General features: G+C 44.2%; 1 protein-coding gene across 2 annotated transcripts in view; it reads right to left on the bottom strand.

The window, feature by feature from the left end:
• LOC138453659 (zinc finger protein 587B-like) overlaps window positions 1-24606 on the bottom strand; it is a 151758-nt gene that overhangs the window by 80236 nt on the left and 46916 nt on the right. For both annotated transcript variants that reach the window (XM_069606699.1, XM_069606700.1), the window contains exon 2: window positions 9900-10026. In XM_069606699.1, coding sequence (XP_069462800.1) covers window positions 9900-10026 — 127 coding nt within the window. The remainder of the gene's footprint in view (window positions 1-9899; window positions 10027-24606) is intronic.

The following is a 24606-nucleotide window of genomic DNA, read 5'->3' as shown; positions in this document are numbered from 1 at the left end:
ATGGGAAAGTATAAATTGGCTCTATTGAAAAACAGAGATTGTGGTGTAATTCCACTCCTACTTGTATCCCTATCTCCTATGTTTACAAAGAACTGGTGTTGCTATACTTTATTTCATTACCTGCTGCCGTCTGTTCCCTGGCGATCGTGGTGCTGTTCTGAAGCCGAAAAGCGGCTTTTTTCAAAATGGCACTTATTTCTCTGGACGCGTCATCACGTGATAACGTGAATGCGTCATATGTTTACTAACGTCACGCTTGTGACGCAGCCGGTTCCCGCGGCTAGTTTTTGTACCTTAAGTAAATGTCAAAACACATTAATTAGTGGTTTGCAAAAACTGTAATTCTGGTATCCTAGTTCTGCAAGCTAAATTTGTAATTTTTAAACTGCATAATATGAAAGTTAAACAATGGTACATTTTTAAATTACCACCAGGTGTGATCACAATTATTTAGATCCAGTGCTCAGTACGTTGTTGTCTATAAAGTGACATGATCCACAATTGTGGCGATGCTTTTTACATTTAGTGCTGGGTAGTTCCATCCTAATCGTGCGCTAACCACTCTATAGACTTCGATTCTATTGTAGTCCTTTTGGTGTCAATCCAGGTAAGTATGCGTTTATATGCTCACAATCTGATTTCGTATTTGTTCATTTATACAACCAGTCCATTGTATGTAATCTCATACATACATTCGGCTTCAGAACAGCACCACGATCGCCAGGGAACTCAAGGGGCAGAGATTAGGAATTCTGCAAAAGACAGTCCTACAGACCGAGTGGGTAGGTATTCCTGTATGATTGTATCTCCCTCTGGACCATGATTTGTAGTATATCATCATGTATGCCTTCTTTGTTTCTTTTTCACCTCCCTTTTTATCCTTATTTTAACTAAGAATAAAGCTATTGTACTAGAACTGATATGTGTGTTAAGTGATATGTTACTCTTCCACTGTGAAAACAGTTTCAAAGAGCCTAAAATTTCATCTTCATTTATATTTTCACTGACTAGTGACACGAGAATGGGGTCTAGCGATTTAATTTGTGTGTGCGTGACGGATGAGATTCCAGCCTTACTTCGAGATGTACCATGTTATCGCCCACGTACAACTTCCACAGTATCGTCTAACGTAATGGGAGGTATCTAACTCAAGCTTTTCCATTTCAGGTAGGTTAGGGAGTTGTAGACGAGATATGTATTCGTCCATTTCTAGTTTTGTAGGATTAATATCTTCTTTATATCAGTCACTATAGTATACCTCAAATGTGCTAAGAGTTCCTCCTTAAAAGTTCCTTAGCACCTGCTCTGTGGCTTATCTCATCTATTCCATATTTGGTGCTCATTATTAGTAGCTGCCATTCTGTCTTTTTACCCAGTGCCTAGACCTCTGGATACATTTTAATTTTGGAAGCTTATTCCAAGTTGGCCATAGTATCTCCCATCTTTCCTCTTTTACAGCAGAGGTAGTCCAATCCTTTTAAGATGTATATTTGCATCCAACTGTCTCTTTAGGTCATCTAGGTTTCTTTTCAATATCTTCATTTCCAGTCCCCACTCCCTTTTCTTCATGCAGCCATAGTTTTTGCATGGTTTAGATAGATTCGACCCAAAAAAATATATATATATTGTCGTAAAATATAGACTGAAAAGAAACTGACCGCATGCAACATCATATCGCATGGTGTTGCATGCGGTCAGCTTTGTGGGAGCATTCATTTCTCACCCCCACTTCCCTGTTACCTCGCCGCCTGGTCCACTTCTGCGATGCGGGTCAGATCCGAAGCAGGAGGGTGCCTTTTTTTTCAGTTTTTTTCAACCCCCACTCCACATGTTCGGTATGTAGTAGCCAATTTGTTAGAATATATTTGGTCAAATGGCACAGGCCAAATTTGGTCAAATGTACCATTCGCCACAAATATACTAATACCTTTTTGCATAATATACTAATACCTTTTTGCATAACTGCCTTAAAGGTGTCCCAGTCTATAGATAGCTCGGTTTCACGGATCTTAATCTGGAAAAACAACTTTGTCACAAAATTGTTCCCTTCTTTGGAAGGTCAGAGAAGATAGGGTTAATGGGCAAGATATAGGAATAAAAGAACATTCCCAAACAAGCAATATCCATAAGAGTTGTTTTAAAAACTTTGGATCCAAAAGGTATGTTGAAATTCCAGTTATGATAATGGAACCTGGACCTGAATCTGATTCTAATAGGATATCAGAAAGTTGTGTAGGTCTACGTATATGCTTAGTCCATTCTCTTTATAAACATTAACGGCAGCCCCTTGGAAACCTGCCATGCTTGGGTGCCCCTGAGAGGAATGCGGTCTCCGCCTCTGAAGCAAAGTTGCTTCCATTAAGTAGGCTTAGCTGCCCCTGCCTGAAACAAGCTTGAAGACTCAATACAACCAGCAGCAACACAAGCAACCACCATTATGGTTACCGGGATATTCCTATACACAACTGCCCCTGCCTAGTCCTGCATGAAGCAAAAACATGATGACCCGATACAATCCACAGCAACACAATCCAACATCCCTGTTGTCTGGGCATTTTGAACACACAGCTGTCTCTGCCTGGAAACTTGCATAAGTTATGACAACCTGGAAATGGGGGTAGCACATCCAGCACTATATAAGGGTTTGCTGTGAGAAAAGAAGACACATCCCCTCTCTGCCTGCCTTGCAGCACATGCTTTCACAAAAGCATAGCTCTCCTCTACTCTTGGTGCCCTGGTCATCTATTGTGCTTGGTATAAGTGGAGAGGCCTGGTCCACAAGTTGAGAACTGAATTTAAGAAGGGGAGGAAAAGCACTCCCGCCAAACTGCAATGAGGAGAATATTTCTTGACAATTCCAATGAGTTCGTCACCTCTCCCCCAAGGGGAGCCATCCCCGTTGGGAGTAGGGATGTACGGCTGCTACCCTTAACTCAAATACTAGGGGACAGGTTCAGCGGGATCCCTCTGGAGGAAACTCCCCCTCAGAGGATAAAGACTTCAACCGGGGTATAAGTCAATATCCCCCTTCCCCAGCCACTACCACCTTTATAAGGTATGTAGGGGTTGGATTTTGTGAGGACCATGTGCACCCTATACTAATGGCTGACTTGGCTTCTGACACTAGGTATGCTCAATCTCCTGTGAAGACTAAGGTGAGACGAGAGAACCAGCCTACTGAACAGTCTCTTGAACAGCCAATCACGAAGGAGGCTGAGCAGGACCCGCAGACCTTAACCACGCCAAAGGAGGTGTGGCCAGAGAGAGAGGGAACGCCAGTGTCAGCAGGCAGCACCGCAACGTGCAACAGAAGGGTGCCGCAATGCACAGCAAAAGGATGTCCTGGTGCCCTGAGAAGCTGCAAGAAAAAGGGAGAATACTATCAGAAGGCTGAAGATCCCAGTGAAAAGTTGCATAAGCGACTCTATGACGAGCCAATTAGATTAAATGCACCTCTTGAGGAGCATGGTTCGAGACAGTCAGGTATGTGGTTTCTCAACTGGAGAAGGAGGTGGGCTTTCACGAAAGAGAAAGGAGAAGCTTAGCCCAGACACGGTGAATGAGAAGGGAAAGAGCCCTGCAGGAGTGACAGTAAGCAGACCCCAGAGAGTTGAAGAGCCTGAGAACACCCCAGAAGGGGGAGGATGAAAGACTGAAAGAGTCCCAAACGGGAGAAAAACTGAAAGAATCCCAGAGTGGGAAGAGACCAAGAGGGACTTGGACACTAGGAACTGTTTTTCTTGAACTTGAACTATGGGCCTTATCTAAAAGGGACAGGGTTAGTATTAGAAGCCCGCAGCTATCCCTACTAGAGCTCCACAGTCTTTCTTTGCTGTTTGTGGTTTTCTTTTGGGAGATAGGGAAAGTAGTTAGGCTACAGTAGTATTCTGGACAGAGGACTCTCAGACATACTGACAAGTGCCTGTTTTGGCTTACATTTATAGAATAGAGGTGGTAGACTTGGGGAACGATTATTTTTGGGAATTTACAACAATAAAACCTGTAAACTAGGTATTGTTGTAAGAGTCCCAATTCTGGCCTTCACAATTCTCTTGATCCAGCTATGCAAACAAGATGTTTTGCTTCACTGTCTGCAAAGTTATCTCCCATAGAAAAATAACAGGAGATGATTTGTTGTGCAACAATGAAAATATTTATCCTCTCTAAATCGTGTTCATTTCGCCAATTGTTGTTCATTTTGATCATTTTGAACTTCATCTTTAGTACACTTTATTTTCTTTATTTTGATCCAAACAATGGTGATCCCAGTTCTTTTTGACTGCAATTTCCTGCTGTGTACTTTTCTTCTCATCCACTTAATGGAACACTATCTTGATCTACCTACTAGCAGTAGAGGGCTACCAGGCAACTCGTTTTCATCTGAACCAATAATCCCTTTTCATTCTTGTTGCAGAGGACTAGAAAGAAAGATGTGCAGCTTCTTATTTCAATTACCCCCTACACTGCTTGCATTTATCTGGGAAACATTCCCTTTAATAGTTTTGGAATGGTTATGCCTTGAGTTTTCAAATATCCATGACATCACGGTCAGGGTGCTCAAGATATTCTTTATGTGTCATATTTTTAACATTTGAATTTTAAAAATCAATTCTTCAGCTGACATGTGTTTCGTATCTTGGGTGCATTCTCAAGGCGCTCGGGATTTGTACTGTGTAGAAATGTAATCATGTGGTACAAGTGCCAAGCTCCTTATTTCAATTTCACATAACAGGCATGTAAAATGGGGTTTGCAGTCTTTCAAAGAACCACATTGAAACGCCATGGGTCTTTGTTATGGGGCACCTGGTTAAACTGGCATTTGCGTTGTGGCATAATTGGCAGTGCTTTTGCTTAGTGCCATCTGGCAGATTCAATGCTGTGCTGCACCTGGTACTACAGCTTTTAATGTGGGTGATGAGGGATCACACTAGATGTAGCAGAGAAACTGATTGCGTAATGGCTTGATAGCGGTGAAACAAGGGACATTGTTATTATATATATATATATATATATTAGAATATCCATGGAGCGTGGACCTAGCATCAGGAAACAACGGAGCGCTATACAATTATAGGGGGAAGAACCTGATGAGGGAAGCAGAAAAACAAGGGAGTGAGAAGCTACAAACAGGGGCAGGGGAGGGCAGGCAATTTGCCAGCAAACATCGAGAAACAATCAGATAAGGAAACAGTGGGGGGAATCAGATAACCCAGTCTCAGGTAGGGTTGTGAGTGGAAGATGTGTGGACCTAGGTGTTTCGGAGGTCCCATTCAATGAAGAGGGTGTCTTGAGCTCCTTTCTGAGCTGTAGAAGCGAGTGGCGAGTCTCATGTTGACGGGAAGCGGGTCCCAGAGTCTTGGGGCATAGATAAAGAAGGCCCGTCTTCTAGTTCCGTCCTTCATGCAGCTGCAGAGTTCAGGTCTGCACATGTACCTCCTTCTGGTAGATCATAGGCCTCCAGAGATTCTGCGCTTATCAGTAAGGTAGCGTGGGGAATTCAGAGTGACAACCATGTAGATGATGCAGCAGGATTTGAAGAGTATGCAGGCTTGCAGCGGTATCCCGTGCAGTTCAAGGAGGGTCTGGGTGATGGGGTCGAATTTACGAGTCCTTTATTGAGTCGTGCTGCAGGATTCAGGAAACATCTCAGGGGTGCCAGGGAAGCTGCCGTAAGGCCTTCCAAAAGGGCATTGCCACCATCCAGGTGGGAGAGGCCCATGACTTGGATAGTGGTTTCCTGGGATGAAGAGCTTGGTTTTCCGCAGGAGAGAAAGTTGATAACAAGCCATTTGTGTCTTCCTTGCTATGTGTTGTTTGAATGAGAGGTGTCTGTCTATGTCGAACCCGAGGGATTGTGCGCAGGTGGCCAGCTGGGGTTTGAAACCCTCGAGGTGCATAGCAAAGAGCCAGGTCTCGATGTCGGTGTTGTTGGCTAGCAGTAGAAATTCAGTCTTGGAGGGGTTGAGCTTCAGGTAGGCACTAGAAATCCACGACTGGATCAAAGAGATGCAGGCCTTGAGACTGTGGATGTCTTCAATGGAGGATATCGTCAGATAGAGCTGCGTCTCATCTAAGTGTTGGTGGATGTTGTGTGGAGCAAGAAGGGTTTCAAGACGTTCCATTTAAAGATTGAAGATCATAGGGAAAGGATGGATCCTTGGGGGACTCCACATGTGATGGGTAGAGTTTGTGATCTGGAGAAATCCAACTGTACAAAATGGTGGCGATTAGCAAGATAGTTTTCAACTGGTTTCAAATCCTATCTCGCTGATCCACATGTGGTGATGTACATTGTCAGTGATTGTCTGGTGGTATACTGTATCGAATGCTGCTTAGAGGTCAATGAGAACCAGGAGGCAAGGATGGCCATCATCAAGGATTTTAAGGGAATATTTGATCACCTTGATGGTAGCCATTTTTGTGTTACATCTGGGTCTGAAGCCAAATTGGTAGGACTGAAGATGGATGTTGGCTTCGATGTGTTGGAGGAGTTGCAAAGCTACTGCTTTCGCAAGGATCTTACCTAGGAAGGGAAGGTGGGTGATGGGGCAGTAGTTGCTGAGGTCATCAGGGTTCAGTGTTGGTTTCTTGAGAAGCAGGAGGATTTGTCCAGTCTTGAGAGTTGAGGGGAAGGTGCCTTGAGTTAGGGAGCTGTTGATTGTCAGGTATGGGAGGAGTTCCTAAGCCAAAAGAGTCTCGAGTATGGAGGCAGAGAGAATGTTGTCAGTGTACGATGTGGCCTTGAGGGATGCTAGGGTGGCAGAGAGGTCTTCCCTAGTGAGTGTCTTGAAGGTTGTCCAGTTAGTTATGGTTTTGCGAGGTAGGATGTATCATTTGCTGTCAGTTGTAGCGTTGGTGTTTGTGTTGGTGAATCATGCTGATCTTGTTGATGAAGAAAGTGTTGTGGGCGGTGGAGTTTTCAATGGAGTGCGTTACAGGTGGGTCAGGCAGCAGATTGAAGCAGTGTTTGATGGCTTTGAAGTATGCTTGTTCAATTAATAGGCTCAGGATAATGCTTTTTTTTTTGTTTGGCTATTACATACTGATTATCTAACAATGTTCATGTCAGTGTCCAGTCATTAATTTGAAAACAAAACGATCAAATACAATAGTTGAGGATACATTTGTTCTAATAACCTTAGTTTCGAATAGTCATTTGTGAGAATCATTTTCGAACAATATATCTAATAATAATAATTTAATAATACCGACACTTATTGGTTTTTGTAATAATGCTTTTATTTTAATAACGTAATAATGATTTTATTTTAATGTTTTCTAATGTAACTTTGTTTACTATATTTGTATGTATATATGATTATAAACTAAACTGCAATAATAATATATGCACATTTTTATAAATATATATATTATACATTACAACTTTTTCAAACTGTTATACTTTTTAAACTGTAGATGGCATTATTGGATTAGTTATTCAGTTACTCAAGTTTTGTTTATGTTTCTAGTCCAGCGTCCAACGTATGACGTCCCACGTTTACGCATTCACGCGTGGCGCCATTTTTTGCGAGTTATTTTTGTTCGGCCGGGTTCCTATGCGTAAGCGCTCTCTATTTTTTTATGGATTTTTTTATTTTCATGTTGGAGCGTTTTCGTTTTCCTACGAATGTGGCTTTTTGGACTGTTTTCTTATCATGGAATGGATTTTTTCTACACCGGGATGGATGTTTCATTTGGATTATCGATTCCTGATCACTGTGATGTTTCTGCATGGATTTCCTTTATTTGAGTTTTTTTTTCCTGGAATGGTTTTTATTTCTACTCTTGGATGGATTTTGGATTCGGATTATGGATTTCTGATTTCTTGGATCGGTTCCTTATGGATTTCTTGGATTTTGGTACTTTTTTAGATTGCATATTCGGTGATTTGGGTGAGTTTTTTTAGTTATTCATTTTAACATTTCAAGTTATAAGATAACGCTTCTAAATAGTTCATCGATTCCATGGACTCAAAATTGTTTACTATACTCGTTATTCTCTCTTCATAGTCTCTATATTTTTTTTTTCTGTTTATGAGTATTTTCAAGAGAAATAGTTTGTGCGATTTTTTTTCCTGTGTTGTTTGCTCCATTTTAAGTTGGAAATGCCACACATTTGGGTTATTTACATTGAATTCTTTGTTTATTTTACTGTGCCAACCCTCCTGAATATTGTTTGTTCTTGGCCAGTTTTCCTTTACCGCTCGGTAACAGTTCCATATTGAAATTGGATATTTGGCTCTCCTCCTTGTACCTTTTCTTGTAAGTTGCCCTATCCAGGTGTTTTCTAAATAATCTAACAACTCTGCTAATTCATCCTCATTTATTGTGAAGTATGCTGTGGAAATCAATGTTACATAATATGTAATCACTTTGTCTTCCTGTACAAATGCCAAAGCAAATATTTGTTTTATCTGGTGCTGAAAATCACTGTTTTCAATGTATTTTGTTCGTAGGCCTAGCTTTTGAATTTTTTGCCATATTACTTGTCCGAAATGAAAAAAACATCCTTGTATATGAGTGTTTGGGTACATTGTTTGAAAACCTTTTAGTTGACCCTGTTCAAAAAGTCCATCACTATTTCATTTGGTGTTTTATCTGGTATTGCTTCTTTGATTTTTCGCAAATACACATCTGTATAGTTCCTCGGTTTTGCCTGGCATTAACACATACACTAACGGTATTACTGTTCCACTTACTGTACCATGTATGCTATAAAATTGAATAAAGGGTTCCGGACATGACTTAAACGTTGCATCTCCGTGCCATAATGTCGAATTTCCTAGATGTGACAAATTAGTATCAGTATTTTTCATCTTTAATCTCCAATGTCGCAAACAGAAACTGTTCCCCATTTTCATTTTTTTGTAAAATATCAGGTACATTTATGACAATATAGTTATGTGGTGCCATCGGCAGGTTTTCTTTCTGCTGTTTTTGTCTATTAATGCTTCTTTTTAGTAGTTTTGTGTTCGGTATCTGAGCCGCTACATGCAGCAGAATTTTTCCATATGTTCTGTTCACTATTGAGCTACTTGCCTCATTTCGATTTGTTTCCGCATTTCTTGAAATTTCATTTATCGTCTTTTTAATTATTATCGCTGTAGTATCAGGCATATGGTTGTGTTCTCCTGTACATCGTTTATTTTCTCCTTCTGTGATCGCTCTTCCTGTACATTTTAATTCACGATATTCGGTACATTTCCATTACGTTGATTCTTTACGTGTTATTTCTCGACTATATGTGTAGCCTTCGTACACCAATTGATTTCCTCCCATTTGAGATTGTACATATTCAATTTTCGCACTCATCATGTATCTGAAATAGCAAAATTTATCGTTAATTATTTTTTCCTGATTCTAATATGTGTCTTTTATTATAATTTCATTAGTTTCATGTGTTTTGCTTACCTGATGATTTCAGTCACGTAATACGATTTTCGTGTTAGCTGGTGTTTCCTTATTCACTTTCTCTCACGCACTGACAGTTTGTTTTCAACTGTCACCTGTGTATATGCTGTCTACACAAGGTTCTTTACTCGTCGTTCCTACCTATTGTTTTAACCCTTTATCGATCGAGTTTTCAAGTACTATGTTGTTTAACCTTCGATACTTTTATTTCGACCAAATTACTTTTTACATGTTTTCTACCAGATGTCAAAACTTTTGATTCGATCTTTTTGTTTGTCGGCTCTTTGTTTTCGGTCCCATCACCTATAACCGTTCATGTCTAATTCAGTGACTAAATGGGGATTCAATTGTGCAAGAGTGCAATTCTTGAAAGTGAATGAAATAATACAAAATAGAAAGACATTCTTAGAAGCCCAAATCTGGAGACTGGAAAACAGTTTGATCAAATGTAGAGCCTCCTGATGAAGCCAGCCAGCCATATGTATTTACCCATTGATGTCAAGGCTTGGTGAATTTCCCTCATCACATTCTTGTAAAGTTCCTGCTGCCATTCGTGTAAAAGCTTCCACTCTTCGACAGAGAAACAGGCAGCAACATCATGGAAAGTAACTGGGGCCTGGAACGACGAATCATAAAAAACAATCTGAGCAACCTTATTCAACAAATTAACACATTTTAAAGATATATTACATGATCACATATGCTTGTAAGTTGAGAGCTCAACAGTTAATCAGATGCCACATAACGTCTCTTAACCTGCATTTGTACTAAGGCCTGCGGTTTCAGTCCCCAATTCAGAAGATAACTAGCGTTACTGCAGTTATTAATACCACAATTCACCATTGTTTTTGCTCCTTTCACTGCTCTAGCAGTTTACTAAATTATTATCCGGAGTATGGGCCAAAGGTGCAAAACAGGGACAGATGTGAAAATGACAAACAAAATAGATCATTACGATATTTGCAAATGTTCTCCACTGCCGAAAAAAATAAATTACAAATAGAAGCGACAGGGAAAGTTATATACTCATGAGGCCTACTCTCTTCCCTCTGATATGCACATGTGTGTTTGCCCTTCCGGCCCGAAAGTTCTCGCTTATGTGGCTGTCCCCCTTTGAGAAAACCTATAAGTATCTCCCACTGTGGGTGTAGTTCTGGGAAGGATTTTCTGCCTCCTCAGCTGGGTATTTACTAGAGGGTTCTTCGGGTGGACTGATGGCCTAACCACTACCACCCTGGTCTGAGAGCTAACCCCTTTTTTCTAGTAGTCTCACTTTCTGGCCCTGGCAATATACCACACCACTCGCTCCACAGGTTTTTGGGGATATAGCACCCTTGACTCTTTTCACCACCTCCTCTAGTACTCCGTCATGCCCCAGATAGTCTCTGGGCCCAACGCCATAGTAGGCACACTGCTCTGGCCTAAAGTTTAAGTTTACACCTGATGTCTTTACCACTCTCGCCCCCTAAACCCTGCATCCTCATATTCCAACCCCGTCGATTCCTCCCTCCCCTTTCCTGTTCACCAGACAGAGGGGGTTCTGCCCCTTTTATACTGTGGATATTGGGGAAATTGGAGAGATGAGGGTTTTGATTCACCGGCCTGGTCCATCTGTGACATACCAGCCTTTAACAGCCCTTAGCCCAGTTGAAAAACCACCCCTTCCATGCGTCCATGTGCTGGAAAATTGTTTATCGTTCTGTGAGATTTCAACATGTCTAAGTCTGGGAAGGGAATTAGGTTGGTTTCTGAACCAGTCATCCACTTGCAAGGTACGTAGGGGTTGGTTCTCTTCTCTGTTAGCATGCATGGACAAGAGTAAGCAGCAAACCATGTTCGCGCACCAAGCGTCCAGTTCCTGTCTTTATTGAAAAAGTATTTTTTTCCCCCTGGGGCCTACGTGCTGCGAGTCTCACTCCGCACATGGACCCACAAACTGACCCCAACTTACTTGTTAGAAATGTGATTCTCTTGCCAGTTACCTGCAAACTGCTGTGGCACAAAGGGCGTCATCCCCCAACTAACCTGGGGACTCCTGAACTGGCTATTTTTCTCTTTTTGAATATGTTTAAGAAACACATATTTTCCTGGGGTTGCCAAGAGTCTACCCTTGACCGTGTTGGTTCCTACATTTTAGTATTTGGTAAGAGAAGGCTGCGGAGCTCAGGAGATCAAGTGCGGGATCCCCCTTTGCCACCAGAGTTTCGCAATCCCTCCCTGCAGGCACAGGCCATGTGACTTTGAGGTAATAAGCACAGATTCCCAGTGCTGCCTGTGAAGAACCAAACAATGTACAGGCCAATCTCCGTTGAAAATACAGGCTGAGGTACAAGGTGCACAATATACTAAAGGTTACTAGTTATCCAACATATTAGACAGCCGGGCAACCAAACATACAAAGCAATCTGTGCCACAACTTAACCAGACAAACACATGCTATGAGTCTAAATGAACTACGTGAAGACAGAGTCTGAGTGAACAAACATCCTGCCAGAATGAAAGGTGTCGGGTTGAGACTGCTAGGAGGGTGCCGGCAAGATGGTGGCCTAGTGTTAATGCTCCCCAAGGCTACAGCGTTTATCTGCATGTAGAGTGACAACTCTGTGGATCCAAGGTAGTGAGGAAAGTGTTGCAGAGCAGAGGTCCAGACTCTCATGGGAGACCATACAAAAGTAGAGGCAAAAACAAAGCCACATGGAAAAGTTGTATGTTGAGCAGCGAAGACTTGGTGGAGACGAGTGGACAAGGTCTGCTGCGGGAGTCTGCAGATCAAGGTACATTGCTTAAGGCTACAATTTTGGATTGATGATCAATGGAAGAGTGGTGGTGCCCCAGGAGTGCGGGAAGGCATCAGAGACACCTGTGGAGTGCATGGGGTGTCAGCATTCGAACTGTGAGGGAGGCTTTAAATATCACTGAGCGCCAATCGGTGAAGAAAAGGCATGGAAAGAAGAAAACAAGCAAGTTTGGGAACACAGGTCACCTGGAAGTATGGGGTCTTTGAAGCAGTCCCTCACTAATTAAAGATGTTTTTAAGAGTGCACTGCTGTGTGAGCGGCATTTATGTGAACACTGGCATGTAATCATTAAATGGGAACTCCCAGGCTACTCTGGCAAACCCATGGTTTTGAAGATGATGGCCTAAGATGTAGGCAGATGTGCCCTTCTGGTGGCGTTTCCCAGGGGCTGGGGACACGTTACAAGAGAATCAACGTGTGGAGCCTGTGGTGGAACCGTGGTCCCTGAGAGTACTGCATATGCAGACTGTACCATGGCATGGAACAGGTGGATTTGTTCAGCCTGGCAAAATGAGGAAATCAGGTGGCACATTGTCTACAAACATTGCAAACATTTAGGGGTGTGGAAGAGATGGTCAGCCCTTTGGAGTGAGTAGAAACATGGAGGAATGCCTGCCATGGCAGAGATTGCAATGAAAAACTGACATTTTGAACTTTCTGTATGAGATAAGGCAATACACTCTGATATCCAGATTTTGGTTACCAGGCAGAAGGTTGGAGGCCCTTGAAAATAACAAATTATCCATACAAAAAAAAGGTGGCAGGCGCCCTTCTCTAGAAAGAACATGGCATGATTACATGTTCTGTGTTTTTTTCCCATTTTGAGAGTCCACAGCCATTGCTTTTTGCTTTTATCCATTATTTGCTTGAGATGAAGTACCAAGTGAGACGCAAAGATCAGGAGATGAGGACATCAGATTTCCTGCTGAAGGTTTAGGACAGAGAATCGCGAGAGGCGCTGCAACCATAGCATTTTGGGAGACCCACAGAAGAATGGGGATAATCCAAAAGAGGTGGAGCAGAAGGTCAATGAAATCATTAACGCCTTGCTCAAGGATGAAGGTGGAAAGGAGATATATGGATTTACCAGTGTTGGCCCTCACATAGAGATGGGAATGTCAACCACTAACCGCTTGGTTTACAGAGCATAATCTATGTTATCCCTGGGGGTATCCTTTTGCTTTACTATTTGAATACAGAAGAGAGGAATGAAGATTACCCAGACTTATTAGCACAGGGAGTCTTGATTCTATTAAAGACACAGAGGTGAGCATTATGCTTCAACCTCTTTAATTCACTCTTCATCAGCTTCAACACTTAAAACTGAAAATAAAATAAGAAATTCTCTTCCCCCCCGATTATTTTTTTTAACTACATTTCCCTACCTTTTTCTTCCTTTGTGTAGTCCTTTGCACTTCCTGTCTCTGTAGCCCTTTAGCCACTTCCTGACTCCAACTCCTCCTCTTCTTTGGATGCACTGAACTGATGCATGAATGTCACAACTGTAGCCACGAAACTCTAAAGTCAACAACGACCCTGAAAAACCATCTCAGTTTCGAACATTCCAACGAGAACAAATCCTTGCTGTGGCAAAGAGATCCTGGACTGTCCTCATATACGGCACTGTTTAGCCGTTTTTCTGATCATACCCTGTCAAGCAGAAAGAACACTGTTAGGGAGGGACAATGCACTGCCATGTTAACCCTATATTGCAGTGCATGCAGTGGGCGGGAAAGTAATCCTTGCCTCTGTGTTTTTAACAGATTCAAGACTCCCTGTGCTAATAAGCCTGGGTAATATTCATCATATGTCAAGACCAGAGGCAAGCATTATGCATGTTCAAGGCTTTGGATCACCGCCTCTGCCACAGGTAAGACTGACTTGAAATAAAAAGCTTTAAACGAATTATCGCTCGACTAGTCTGCTGCTCGCAATAGGTCTATGAGCGACGCCACCACTGTGAATGCCATTAAACACCTTACTGAGTGTGACCCCAACATGTTAAGTCAATCCCTGCTTGTTGCATGATCTCGCAGACCCATCTGGCTTTCGTGGCCGAAGCTGCCGCCTTGAAAGATTTCCTGCGGGCGATAGGCAGCTGTATCACTCTCGCTGGATGACATTTCACTGTTCCGGCTTCATACTCGCATATGCAAGCAGCCATGCACAGCTGCGGCTGTCCGTGTAGGTAGGGGTACGAGATAGCAAAGAGGACTAAGACTAACTCCTCTTCTAAGGTGAAAGTCATGTCCTCTGGGCCAAAGATCTTCCTATTTATCTCCAACGCTCTGACGTCCGAGACCCTTCTACATGATACCAGACACAGGATCATAGCCAGTTTCCCTGACAGCTGTGCCATTGATAAGTACTTATTTGCCCGTCAGGAACTGCAGCACAATGTTCACATCCCACAGGTGCGTGTATTTTGGGGACCGAGGGAATGCAATCTTCTGGTCCCTTCATGAGCCTGACTACCGCTGTATGGTCCCCCAACGGGAAGCGGTCCACCGATGCATGTCCCGCTGAAATTGCTGATCGATAGACCCCAACCGTCCTGAAAGACTTGCTGTCCTCTAGGAGAAAGGCCAAAAAATTGAGAACGGATACTACAGGGGCAGAAACAGGATGAATACCTCTCCTTTTGCACCAGAGTTCCCACTTACTCCATGGCGCATTATAGCTCTTGCAGGTGGACAGGGCCTAAGAGTCAGAGATAAGTTGGGCAGCTTGGCTCGAAATGCCTGGCATCGCTCATCTTCTCCCGGCACCTTCCAAACCATCAATGGCAGTGCTCCCTTCACTTCCAGAGGATGGAAATCTGTGCGCAGGTGCATCTCTGATGGTAAGATCTGCAAGACTCCGAGGAAAGTTCCATCAGAATTAGAAACCACACATGCAATTTCCACATGGGCGCCACCACTATGATCATTGCTTTCTCCCTGCAAACATTCGCCAGTACTCTGTTCAGCATCAAGTAGGGCAGGAATGCGTAATGCACTCTGCCGCTCAAGTCCTGCATGAACACGTCTGTCCCAAGAGCACATGAGTCCAGCCTCCAGCTGAAGAACCTGGTTGTCTGAGCGTTCCGTCTTGACGTGAAAAGGTCTGTGTGTACCAGCCCCTCTCTCAGCTGCTGGAAAACTCCCCTGTCGACCTTCCAGTCTCTGGAGTCCATAAGGAAACTGGAATACCAGTCCGCTACAGCGTTGAGGGATCCCGGCATGTACTCTGCCGTCACTGATATTCCGGACTGCATACAGTAGTAGAAGAATGCAGCAGTTTCCTCTGTCTTTTGTAAAGGCCTTCATCACAAAGGACCCAGCTAACAGTTTAGACAGTTTATATGCATATATTGTTCTTTGGGAGCCCATTTGTCTCCGGTCTCTAGTGAGCCGCACCTGGCTCCTTAGCCTGCTCTGCTGGTGTCTGACTACTACCAGGTCTGGGCCGTCTCCAAAAAGGACAAGTCTGTTCCCCGCTTCCATGTTCTGTAGCCGCCTTTGTAATTCGGTGTTCGATTCTTGATCCAAAGGGATCGTCTGGTGGTATCTCAGACCCTGTTAAAGATGCCTGATCTTCAGCCTCTCAAGGGCTCTGTAAGGTAGAGGCTCTGGAAATATGGCTTGAATGGTGGACGCTAGTAGTTCAACGCGCGGAGGGAGATGACCTCCTTGTTGGGGCACAGCCTTATTTCCCTCTTGATATTGCTCATCTTCTTCGCTGGTAGTTCCAGAGTAGCTTTCTTCTCGTCCACTACAAAGCCCTAGAAGTCTAGCCTCTTGGTCGGGCCATGTCCGAGTTTTCCTGATTGATGAGGAAACCCAGCGATGACAGGTTACACACCCACTGTGTCCGATATATGAGTGTCTCTCTGGTGTATGCCAGAAGCAGGATGTCGCCGAGATATACGGTTATGCAGACAACCTTCTCTGTGATGGCTACTGCCACCAGTCTCATCATCTTGGTAAAGGCCCACAGTGCTGATGCGAGACCGAAGGGCAGCGTTTTAGATTGCCAGAATTGCTGTTCCCACCTGAAAGCCAGAAAGAGTTGGTTTGCCTCTGCTACCGGGATCGTCAGGTATGCGCCCTTCAGATCTATTCTTGCTCGCCAGTGGTCTTTTATGAGGATGTCGCTCAGTAAATAAATGTCTTCCATTTTGAAGTGTCCGTTTGTTACCCAGCTGTTTAGCTCTTTCAAGTTTATGACCGGCTGGACATTCTCTTTCCTGTGAGCGAGAAACATGCTGCTCACAAACTTGAGGGTGCGGGGGGGAGGGCTGAGCATGGTTCTATGGATCCCTTGGACTCTACCTGTATCAGCTCGTCCTGCAATAGCGCTTGCTCCGCCTGCAGCATTTGGTTAGGGCATGGCGAGTTGCACTGACTTGATGTTTGTATGAACTCCAGATGAAAGCCCCTGACTGTCTGCAGTACCCATGCATCGCTGCAAAGCACATGCCATTTTAACCAGGATTGCCCCGTTCTCCCTCCTAGCGGAGGATATGTTATGTGCCGCGTGCTCACTTGTAATTGCACCTTGGGATCTTGCTGCCTCGATTCCCAGTAATGGGCTGTGGCACCCTGGCGTCTTTGGGAAAATAAGAAGCGACCGGCCCGGCCGATCGACCCTGATGGCGGCCGGTCCCACCAAAAACCCTGTTCGGGATGATCTTTTTGATGGAGGCTTGTGCCTTCTCCAGGGAGGTATTTGTGCCTGCAAATCTCCCCTTCTCCTTTCCGGAGCCTTCCCATAGAGGAGCCCTTGTGCCGTTTCACCTGCCTCGTAGGAGGCAAGTTCACAACTCTGCGACAATCTTTAGGAGTAGCCCCCTCCTTCTTTCTGACGAGATTACGCAATTAGCGTTGCCCAGAAAACACACTACCCGTTGCGCCCAGCTTGTTAGAGTGTCAGGGTCTTCTTCTTCTCCTGTGTCCCTGGAGCGTTCAGCCAGATCCATGATCTTTGCTATGGGCCCGGTGAGATCCAGCAGTTTCCCCAGGCAACTTCTCCAGGATATATCCATACCTTTCTTCAGGTCCTTTGAAGTTTTGGTGACAAAGGTGATTATTTTAGGGTCTAGCTCGGGTGCCTTGGCCACCTTTCCTGCCAGAATCGGGCACAGGCATTCTGCCCTCACGCGATTCTGGGTGTCTTTGTCTAAACGCTTCCTGATTCTGTGTGTCATATACTTTGCCACTCTAGGCGAGGGTTGCCAGTCTGAAGACTTGGGGTTCCCGATTCCATCCGGATCAAACATGTCAGATAGTTCTGTGTTTGTAATCTCTAGGTGTTTCTCCTTTCTGGACCTTTTACCGCCCTTAGGGGCCGTAATCTCTTCCGTCGGCTTAATGTCTTCCTTTTGCGAGGACGACGCTGCTTCTTGGGACCCTCTTTCTATGCCCTCATCTGTATTTCCCATATTATCGTACCGTGGGCTGGTGGTCTGGAGGCTTGGCATTGCTGACCTCTGGAGGAAATCAACCTTCAGTTTTCCAAAGGCATCAGCAACCACAGGGTCAAACATGATGTTTGACCCCGTAATGCTGGCCCAGAGGAGTAGAAGAGAATTTTCTCTTCCAGCTTGTGCTACTCTCCTGAAGGCTTTGCTCCTAAGTGGCGGCCTTCACAGACTTGCTTGATTTCCCTTTTGGGTGCTCTTACTCTTCTTTCCCAGGATTGATTCCAGGGTGGCCAATCTCTCCTGTAGCGGTCTGACCCCCTCTGCCACCGCTTCCACCATGAATTCCCAAGCACTTGCTTAAAACTGAGTGTCAGATCGTTCCCTGGCTGCTCTTCCTCACACCATTCTAACACGGGCAAGGTGGCTGTATCGGTAGGCCCCAATGCAAGTGCTGTGCCAATGCCTGGACTTAGCAGGCTGAAACGCATTTCCGCTGGGATCTGCACTGGTGGGATTGATGGTATTACCTGAACCCGCAGTATAAATACTGCGTTCACTCTGCTCAAGCAGATATGTATTTGAGGGATATCCCTGCTGTTATTGGCTTTGTGTTGTACTGCAGCTTTCATACACTGCTTTCATACACTGGGGCTTCTTTCACTTTGCCTTGCCCCTCTGCTTGACTGCCGTGTGCCGAGGTGCTCTCTGACACGTGGCACGCGGTCTGGAGCTTTCGATTCCCACGCTGTCGTTTTATTGAGTGAGTGTCTTGCTTTCCAGAGCTCTGGGAGCTGGGTTTCTCCCTATGTCGCTTGTGCCAGTACTGGTGCGGCTTTCCCTGTGCCTTGAGTCTATTGAACAGCAACCCGAAGACTCCTCCTCCCTTAGGCAGAAGGCCCCGGTCACTTAGCGTCTCGCTACCCGGCCCTGCCGAACATGATCGAGCAGGCCCCCCGAAATGCCCAAATTGAGGGACGGGCCCCGCTCAACACGTTACAAATAAATACTGTGTCGCGTCTGGGATGGGACGCGAACCCAGGCCTTGACGGGGTGCCAGTCTTCTAATGCATGCACGCCGGGCTGAGGTAGCTGCTAGCACACCTTTTATGTTTACATTAAATTCAATAAAGTGCTCTCAATATGCTTAATCATAAACATTAAAGCAAACAAATGACTATGCCTAATCACAAACGTTTAAGCAATAATACGCTCTGCAAGGCGGGTATAGATATGACATCTTGCTGAAGAGCTGCTAAAGAAGAGGAGGAGTTAGAGACAGGAAGTGGCTAAATGGCTAGAGAGACAGGAAGTGCGAAGGACTAAATAAAGGAAGAAAAAGATAGGAAAATGTAGTTTTTCAAAAAGTTTGTTCATTTTCAGTTTTAAGTGTTGAAACTGCTGAAGCGTGAATGCTCACCTCCGGTCTTCACATAGAATTCAGAATTAGGAATCTGGAGAAGATGGAACAGGTGATGCAACACTTGGAACACATTAAATGAAAGAATGTTTCACCAGGAAATCAAGAGGGATCAGACACTTATAAACAATTTGTTTCAGGTGCAGAAAGGCAGACAATGTTTGGAACTGGTAAATTAAGGAGACTGAATACACTGTCCCTGAATGAACCCTGAGGGAGACTCTTGACAAGGACAGAAACAAAAGATGTGTGTCAACATTTAGTTTAATACTGTGTTGGCCAGAGGAGTCAGTCTTGGAAACTCCCTTCCAATGAGCCTTGATGAGGTTAGATTTCTGTACTGATAATACAGTTTGATGCCTGGTCTGGGAAAACACCAATGAATTGATGGTGGCTACCTCTTTACCGACATTGATTTTGCTGGGCGTTTTATTCTTGGGATAGTGAGGGACGTTGAAAACCTCTTGCACAAGAGGTTTTTAGATTTAGTATTTTTTATGTATTGTTTGCTTTGTCTTAGAGTTCCGAATCTGAGGGCCGCAAGAGGGGATTTCCTGATGTTAAGTTTGATTAGTGGTGGGTGAGGAAAGAAATACAAAAAAGTCAAGAGGAGGCTGGCATTAGTAGAGATTTCCCTAGCAGGTCACTATGGTTGAATGCATAGTTGGTATTAAAATTGTGAAGTAAATATTAAGGGTTGCAAATTCTCCATGGAAAAGTTAATTATTAGCACAGGAATTCAAAAAGAATGCCTTAAAACTAGTTTTTCTTCAGGAAGTAAGGCTTATAAGGGGAGTGGAACATCAATTAATTAGTGGCCAAATGGGCCATACCATTTTGGCATCCAAGGTGCAGAAAAAATGAGGAGTGGGGAATCATACTATGTGGTAGGTTTACTGTAGTGGAGATAAAACATATTTTTCATTGGCCGACTGCTTTTAGTGAAGGGGAGGAGTGGGTTCGATTTGGTACGGTGTATAGCCCAAACCAGGTTAACTTGGACTGAGCAACAGACATTCCCGGGTGATGGGGGCAATTTTAATATGATGTTTGGATCTATTTTATTCTCCACTGCATTTTACTTATACAAGGACAGATTACTTATTAATAAAAAAAGGGGAAGGAATAGCATCTTTGTGCAATGTTCAAAAAATCTGGTGGTGAAATCATGACATCTACACCGTAGATATAGCATATTCTTATATGGGGAAAGGCTGTTGGACATTTAAAAATACACTATTGCGAGATGCACTTTAAAGTGAACACTGAGTAGTTAAATTGAAATTAGTGATACAGGGACAATATCATAAGTATGGTTTGACCGGCTTCCAAGGCTGCTTTTTGCAGGAATTCATTTGGGGCAGAGACCCAGAGCAACAGGGAAAGGGGCATCTTTGAGGTTAAACTTAGAAATGAAATTCATGAGCTTATGCAATGCAGCAGGAAATTAAGCGGTTGGGAAAATCAACTGGAATGATGGTTTCCCCATTGTATTTTTGTAGTAACGATATTCATAAATTAACTCCGTTTTTGCCCCAATATTATGACAGTATGTTCCAATGTATGCATGCATGTATGTATATGTGTGTATATGTATGGATGTATTGTTGCAAGTGGAGGGGACTCCACCATCGTTTCTGGAGGCTAGCATTGGAGTAACTCCTAAGAGTGGAAAAGACAAGTGATAATATGGGCCATACGATCCCATTCCTCTTCTCAATTTAGACGCAAAGTTAGATCACAGTGATTAAGTGGGATTTGAACAGGGTAAGCAAGATGCCGATACTATTAGAAAGCCTCCAGATCTGACTCACTGGGAGAAGGCTGAGCTAACTTGGTTTTATTGGTGTTAGATACAGATAAAGCGCTCACTCAGGTCAGTTGGTGATTTCAAAGGAGCTGCTCTATGAAATGGGAAAGGGAAGGTGCTAGATTGGATGTATTCCAACCACACAGTCGGAGTGGATGTCAATATTGTTAAATAAGAAACTGTCTTGCTGCAGAAGGGGGCTTCACATGGGAATACCTTGTACCCCCTCCCATTTGGTTTAGTGGAAGAGACACTGGCGGGTGACAATCCGAAGATGTGATTCTATTAAGGGAATGAGAGCGGAGATGAGGAAAACAAGTTGGGATTATTTGCAGATTATGTTCATGTACATTTAACAGAGCCTCTGTCCTCTATTCCCACCTTGTTGGTTGAGATGAACTTATATGGGAAATATTTTGGGTTTTAAGTGAATTTACAGAAATCGGCCCTAATGTTCATAAGAAGAAGTGGAGAGGAGATTATGAACAACCTGCACTCCCTTCTGTTTGTAATGCAATATGGAAGTATGTGTTACTCAGACAGGGTTCGAAATTGAGGGGAGCTGAGAGCTATTCAGCTCCTGCTTCTAGCACAGTGGAGCCTGGTTAGCTTGAACCAACAGCTTCCAGGAGCTACTTTTGGCTGCTAGGGCAAACTGGGGCCTTCAAAACATGTAAAAGTGACATTAACTTTGACTATTTGAGAATGTTAATAAAGAAGAATTAGAACAAATCTAACATACATTTAAACACAATGGTTCATACAAAAAGGACTCAAATTGAAAGGGGCATCTCAGGTAGCTTCGGGTTCCCCTGTGGTAGCTCCTGCCTACAGGGTGATGCCCGACACCCAAGAGCTGGTTTTAGCTCCTGCTCATCGAATCTCAATTTCGAACCCTGCTTAGATAGTAGCTGAACCAGTTCCCTTGAAGTATGATTTGAGGAAAACTTTTCCAATGAGGTAAAGCAGTTAAGCAGAATATCACTAGAAGACCAATGATGACATTTCCCTGGAAGGGCAAGTTGGCATCAATCAAGATGAAAATCTAGCACAGTTTTCTCTTTATGTTCCAACTGTTGCAGGAACGATGCTGGACACATTTTAATGGCACCATGCAAGTCATATTGAACTTTACGTGGGAAGGCAAGGGCAGAGAATATCATGCAATAGTTGAATATTATCTAAATAAGAAGGAGCAGTTTGCTTGCCACATTTTAAAGAGCATTACAGGGCATCCCTTCATGGTTGTGATGGAACACTGGAGGAAAGCAACCGAGTTTCTTGGAAAAGGAGGTATTCTCACCAGTGCCACTCTGCTACTGTGACAGGATACCCTATGATGAGGTCCCCTGCTTCGGTGGCTCCAGGGACCAGTGTTGGGAGGGAGATGGTCTATTCCGCCCCCCTCACCACTCCTGCATGCACGGATCTCACTTGTACCGAAGGGGGGAGACGTCCCGCCCAACTGCAATCTGTGTCAATTACTAGCCAAGAGGTTATGCATTTAGATTTTACTAACACACGAAGACTCCATTTTGGATTCCCCGCTAGTAGACGCCATCTTTTACTAGGTCTGAAAATGATCTCTAAAAATCTGTCTCTCCCTCTGTCCCTGCGCTTCACACCACCGGCCCAGACCCCCGCCCCACTGTCTCCTGCCACCTTCGCACAAACACAGTTCTCATGGAGTACCGCTATTCATTGTTGCAAACCTTCAGTGCCGGCCCAGAACAGATGAGCTCATTGCACTGTGAGAGACCAGAACAGGCCTCTGCCTGAGAACCCATCCATCTCCACTAAACCTGTTTGTGTCCCTTCCGACCCCCACCCTGCTAAACTGTAAACTACCAGGCACATGCCCCTCTGCTCTTTGACACAGATACACATCTCGCCCCTGTAGTGACCCAACGAAGATACCGCCGAACGTCCTGACCCCAGAAGCTCATATATTCTTTCTAACCCTAACACTTGTTCACTCGTATCACGAGGCATTAGGTAGATCAAAAACTCCAAGGTGGGAACTTGGGCCGGGGATTCTACATTTATGGGTACCAGGGTGCAGAGGGTACAAGGCCTGCCTATAAATTGTGTATGAAAGGTACCCACATTCCTACCTGGCTTTACGAGTGTCATTTGTCTCAAGCTCTTAAATGCTGTTTTTGCAAGGTCAGTTAGTCAGGGAAAGTGTAATTTTGCTAGCCTGACTTTTACCTCGCAAAGATGAGCCCAGCTGACCCACATGCTGCAGGATTGACAACTAAGCACCCACCAATCCCATGAGGTCAACCCGTATGGATCCATACTGTGCTTGTGTTGTGATTTGACCCAATCAAGCTGCGGGATTGTATATTGTTATGTGATGTCATTTGTGATGCTGGATGCCCTTTTAATGTGCTGCCCGTGTATCTGTCGGCAGAGCGAGCAGCAGAGTTCTCTGCGTGCACAATGTATTTGATATAAACCTTTGTTCAACTTGCAATCTATCTCCTGGTCTCATTCCCTAGCAGCGTGTGTCAATTTTTCTGATTTTGGGATATTGTGTCGGGGGTTTGGGCACCTTCACCGTTGACCCCCTCTACACACCTGGATGGCAACTCAGATGAGGTATATGGGAGTTCCTGTGGGGTGCTGCTCTGTGGCCCTCTGGACAAACAGGCTTACCACTTCACCAGAAATCCAAACATTATTCAAGCATAACAAAACAGACTGGTCCCATGAAATTCAAGATGAACACCTGTCCTCTGACCATCAGCCACACCCTAGGGGGGAAACACCAGAAACCAGCCAATTACAGTCTGGCTCCTCTCACAGAATCCATGGTCATGCCAATAGTCAGGGGACCGGGCCAGGATACTATAAAAATGCTCACAACTTCAATCCAGGTGTATGTTCTTGCAACAAAAGAAGGGCAGCGCTTGGAGAGAAAAACAGCAGAGATCATTGTGTTGAAGGAGAAGGGGGTGTCGAGCTAAGGAGAAGAAGCTGTTGGAGGAAAGTGAATACTTTTTAGGGAGTTGAGGGAAAATCAGGTAGAGGATGTTGGGAAGTTATTGGCAGAGGTGGTTAATTGTTGTAGCCAAAGTAGGAGGTGGGGATCTTGTTGACGGAGGTTGGAGAAGTATTGAAAGAGTTTGGGTCAGTGAGGAAACAAGAGGTATATCAACCTCAGGATGTAGAAGAAGGCGCAGGCGAGGAGACAAAAGGAGGGGGTGCCCTCAGAGAAACTTGGCAAGAGGCATCTTGGGCTAGGTTCGAGGCCCCGATCTGAAGGAGTAGCAAATGGCCCAGACAAAGAAAATAGGCCTGCCTCTAGGATAGATAGACAGGCTAATATTTTTCCCAGGTAAAGGAGGTCCAAACTCCAGCTTTTCACTTGAAGAGCTCCAAGAATCTCTCCCACGATCTTGGATTCCTTTTGAAACTTGGTGGAAAATACTGTAGTAAAAGCTGTCCAGACACCAGCTGGGGGTTGACCCTACCCAGCCCAAGGAAGGTCAAAAGGATTGTGATTCATTATACAATCGACTGCATGCTACATTTAAGTATATGGACCGTTGTATGTTCCTTTACCAAATAAAACCCTCAAATGCATCAGTTGATGTCTGTGCCTGTTGTGGATCCCACACGATGTTCCACATCTAGTTCCTACAGGTAGGATTCCAAGGACAGTTAGGACACATTCAATTTTGACAGTGCTGTGGGATCTCTGCAGGAAGAGGAAAGATACATGCCCACAGTTACATATCCTTCCCATTTAATTCGTATTG

This window comes from Ambystoma mexicanum, chromosome 4p (assembly GCF_040938575.1).
Source record: "Ambystoma mexicanum isolate Mex_15411 chromosome 4p, UKY_AmexF1_1, whole genome shotgun sequence".
NCBI classification, from domain to species: domain Eukaryota; kingdom Metazoa; phylum Chordata; class Amphibia; order Caudata; family Ambystomatidae; genus Ambystoma; species Ambystoma mexicanum.
The sequence above is the reverse complement of the archived record's forward strand: the minus strand, read 5'-3'. Positions and strand labels throughout refer to the sequence as shown.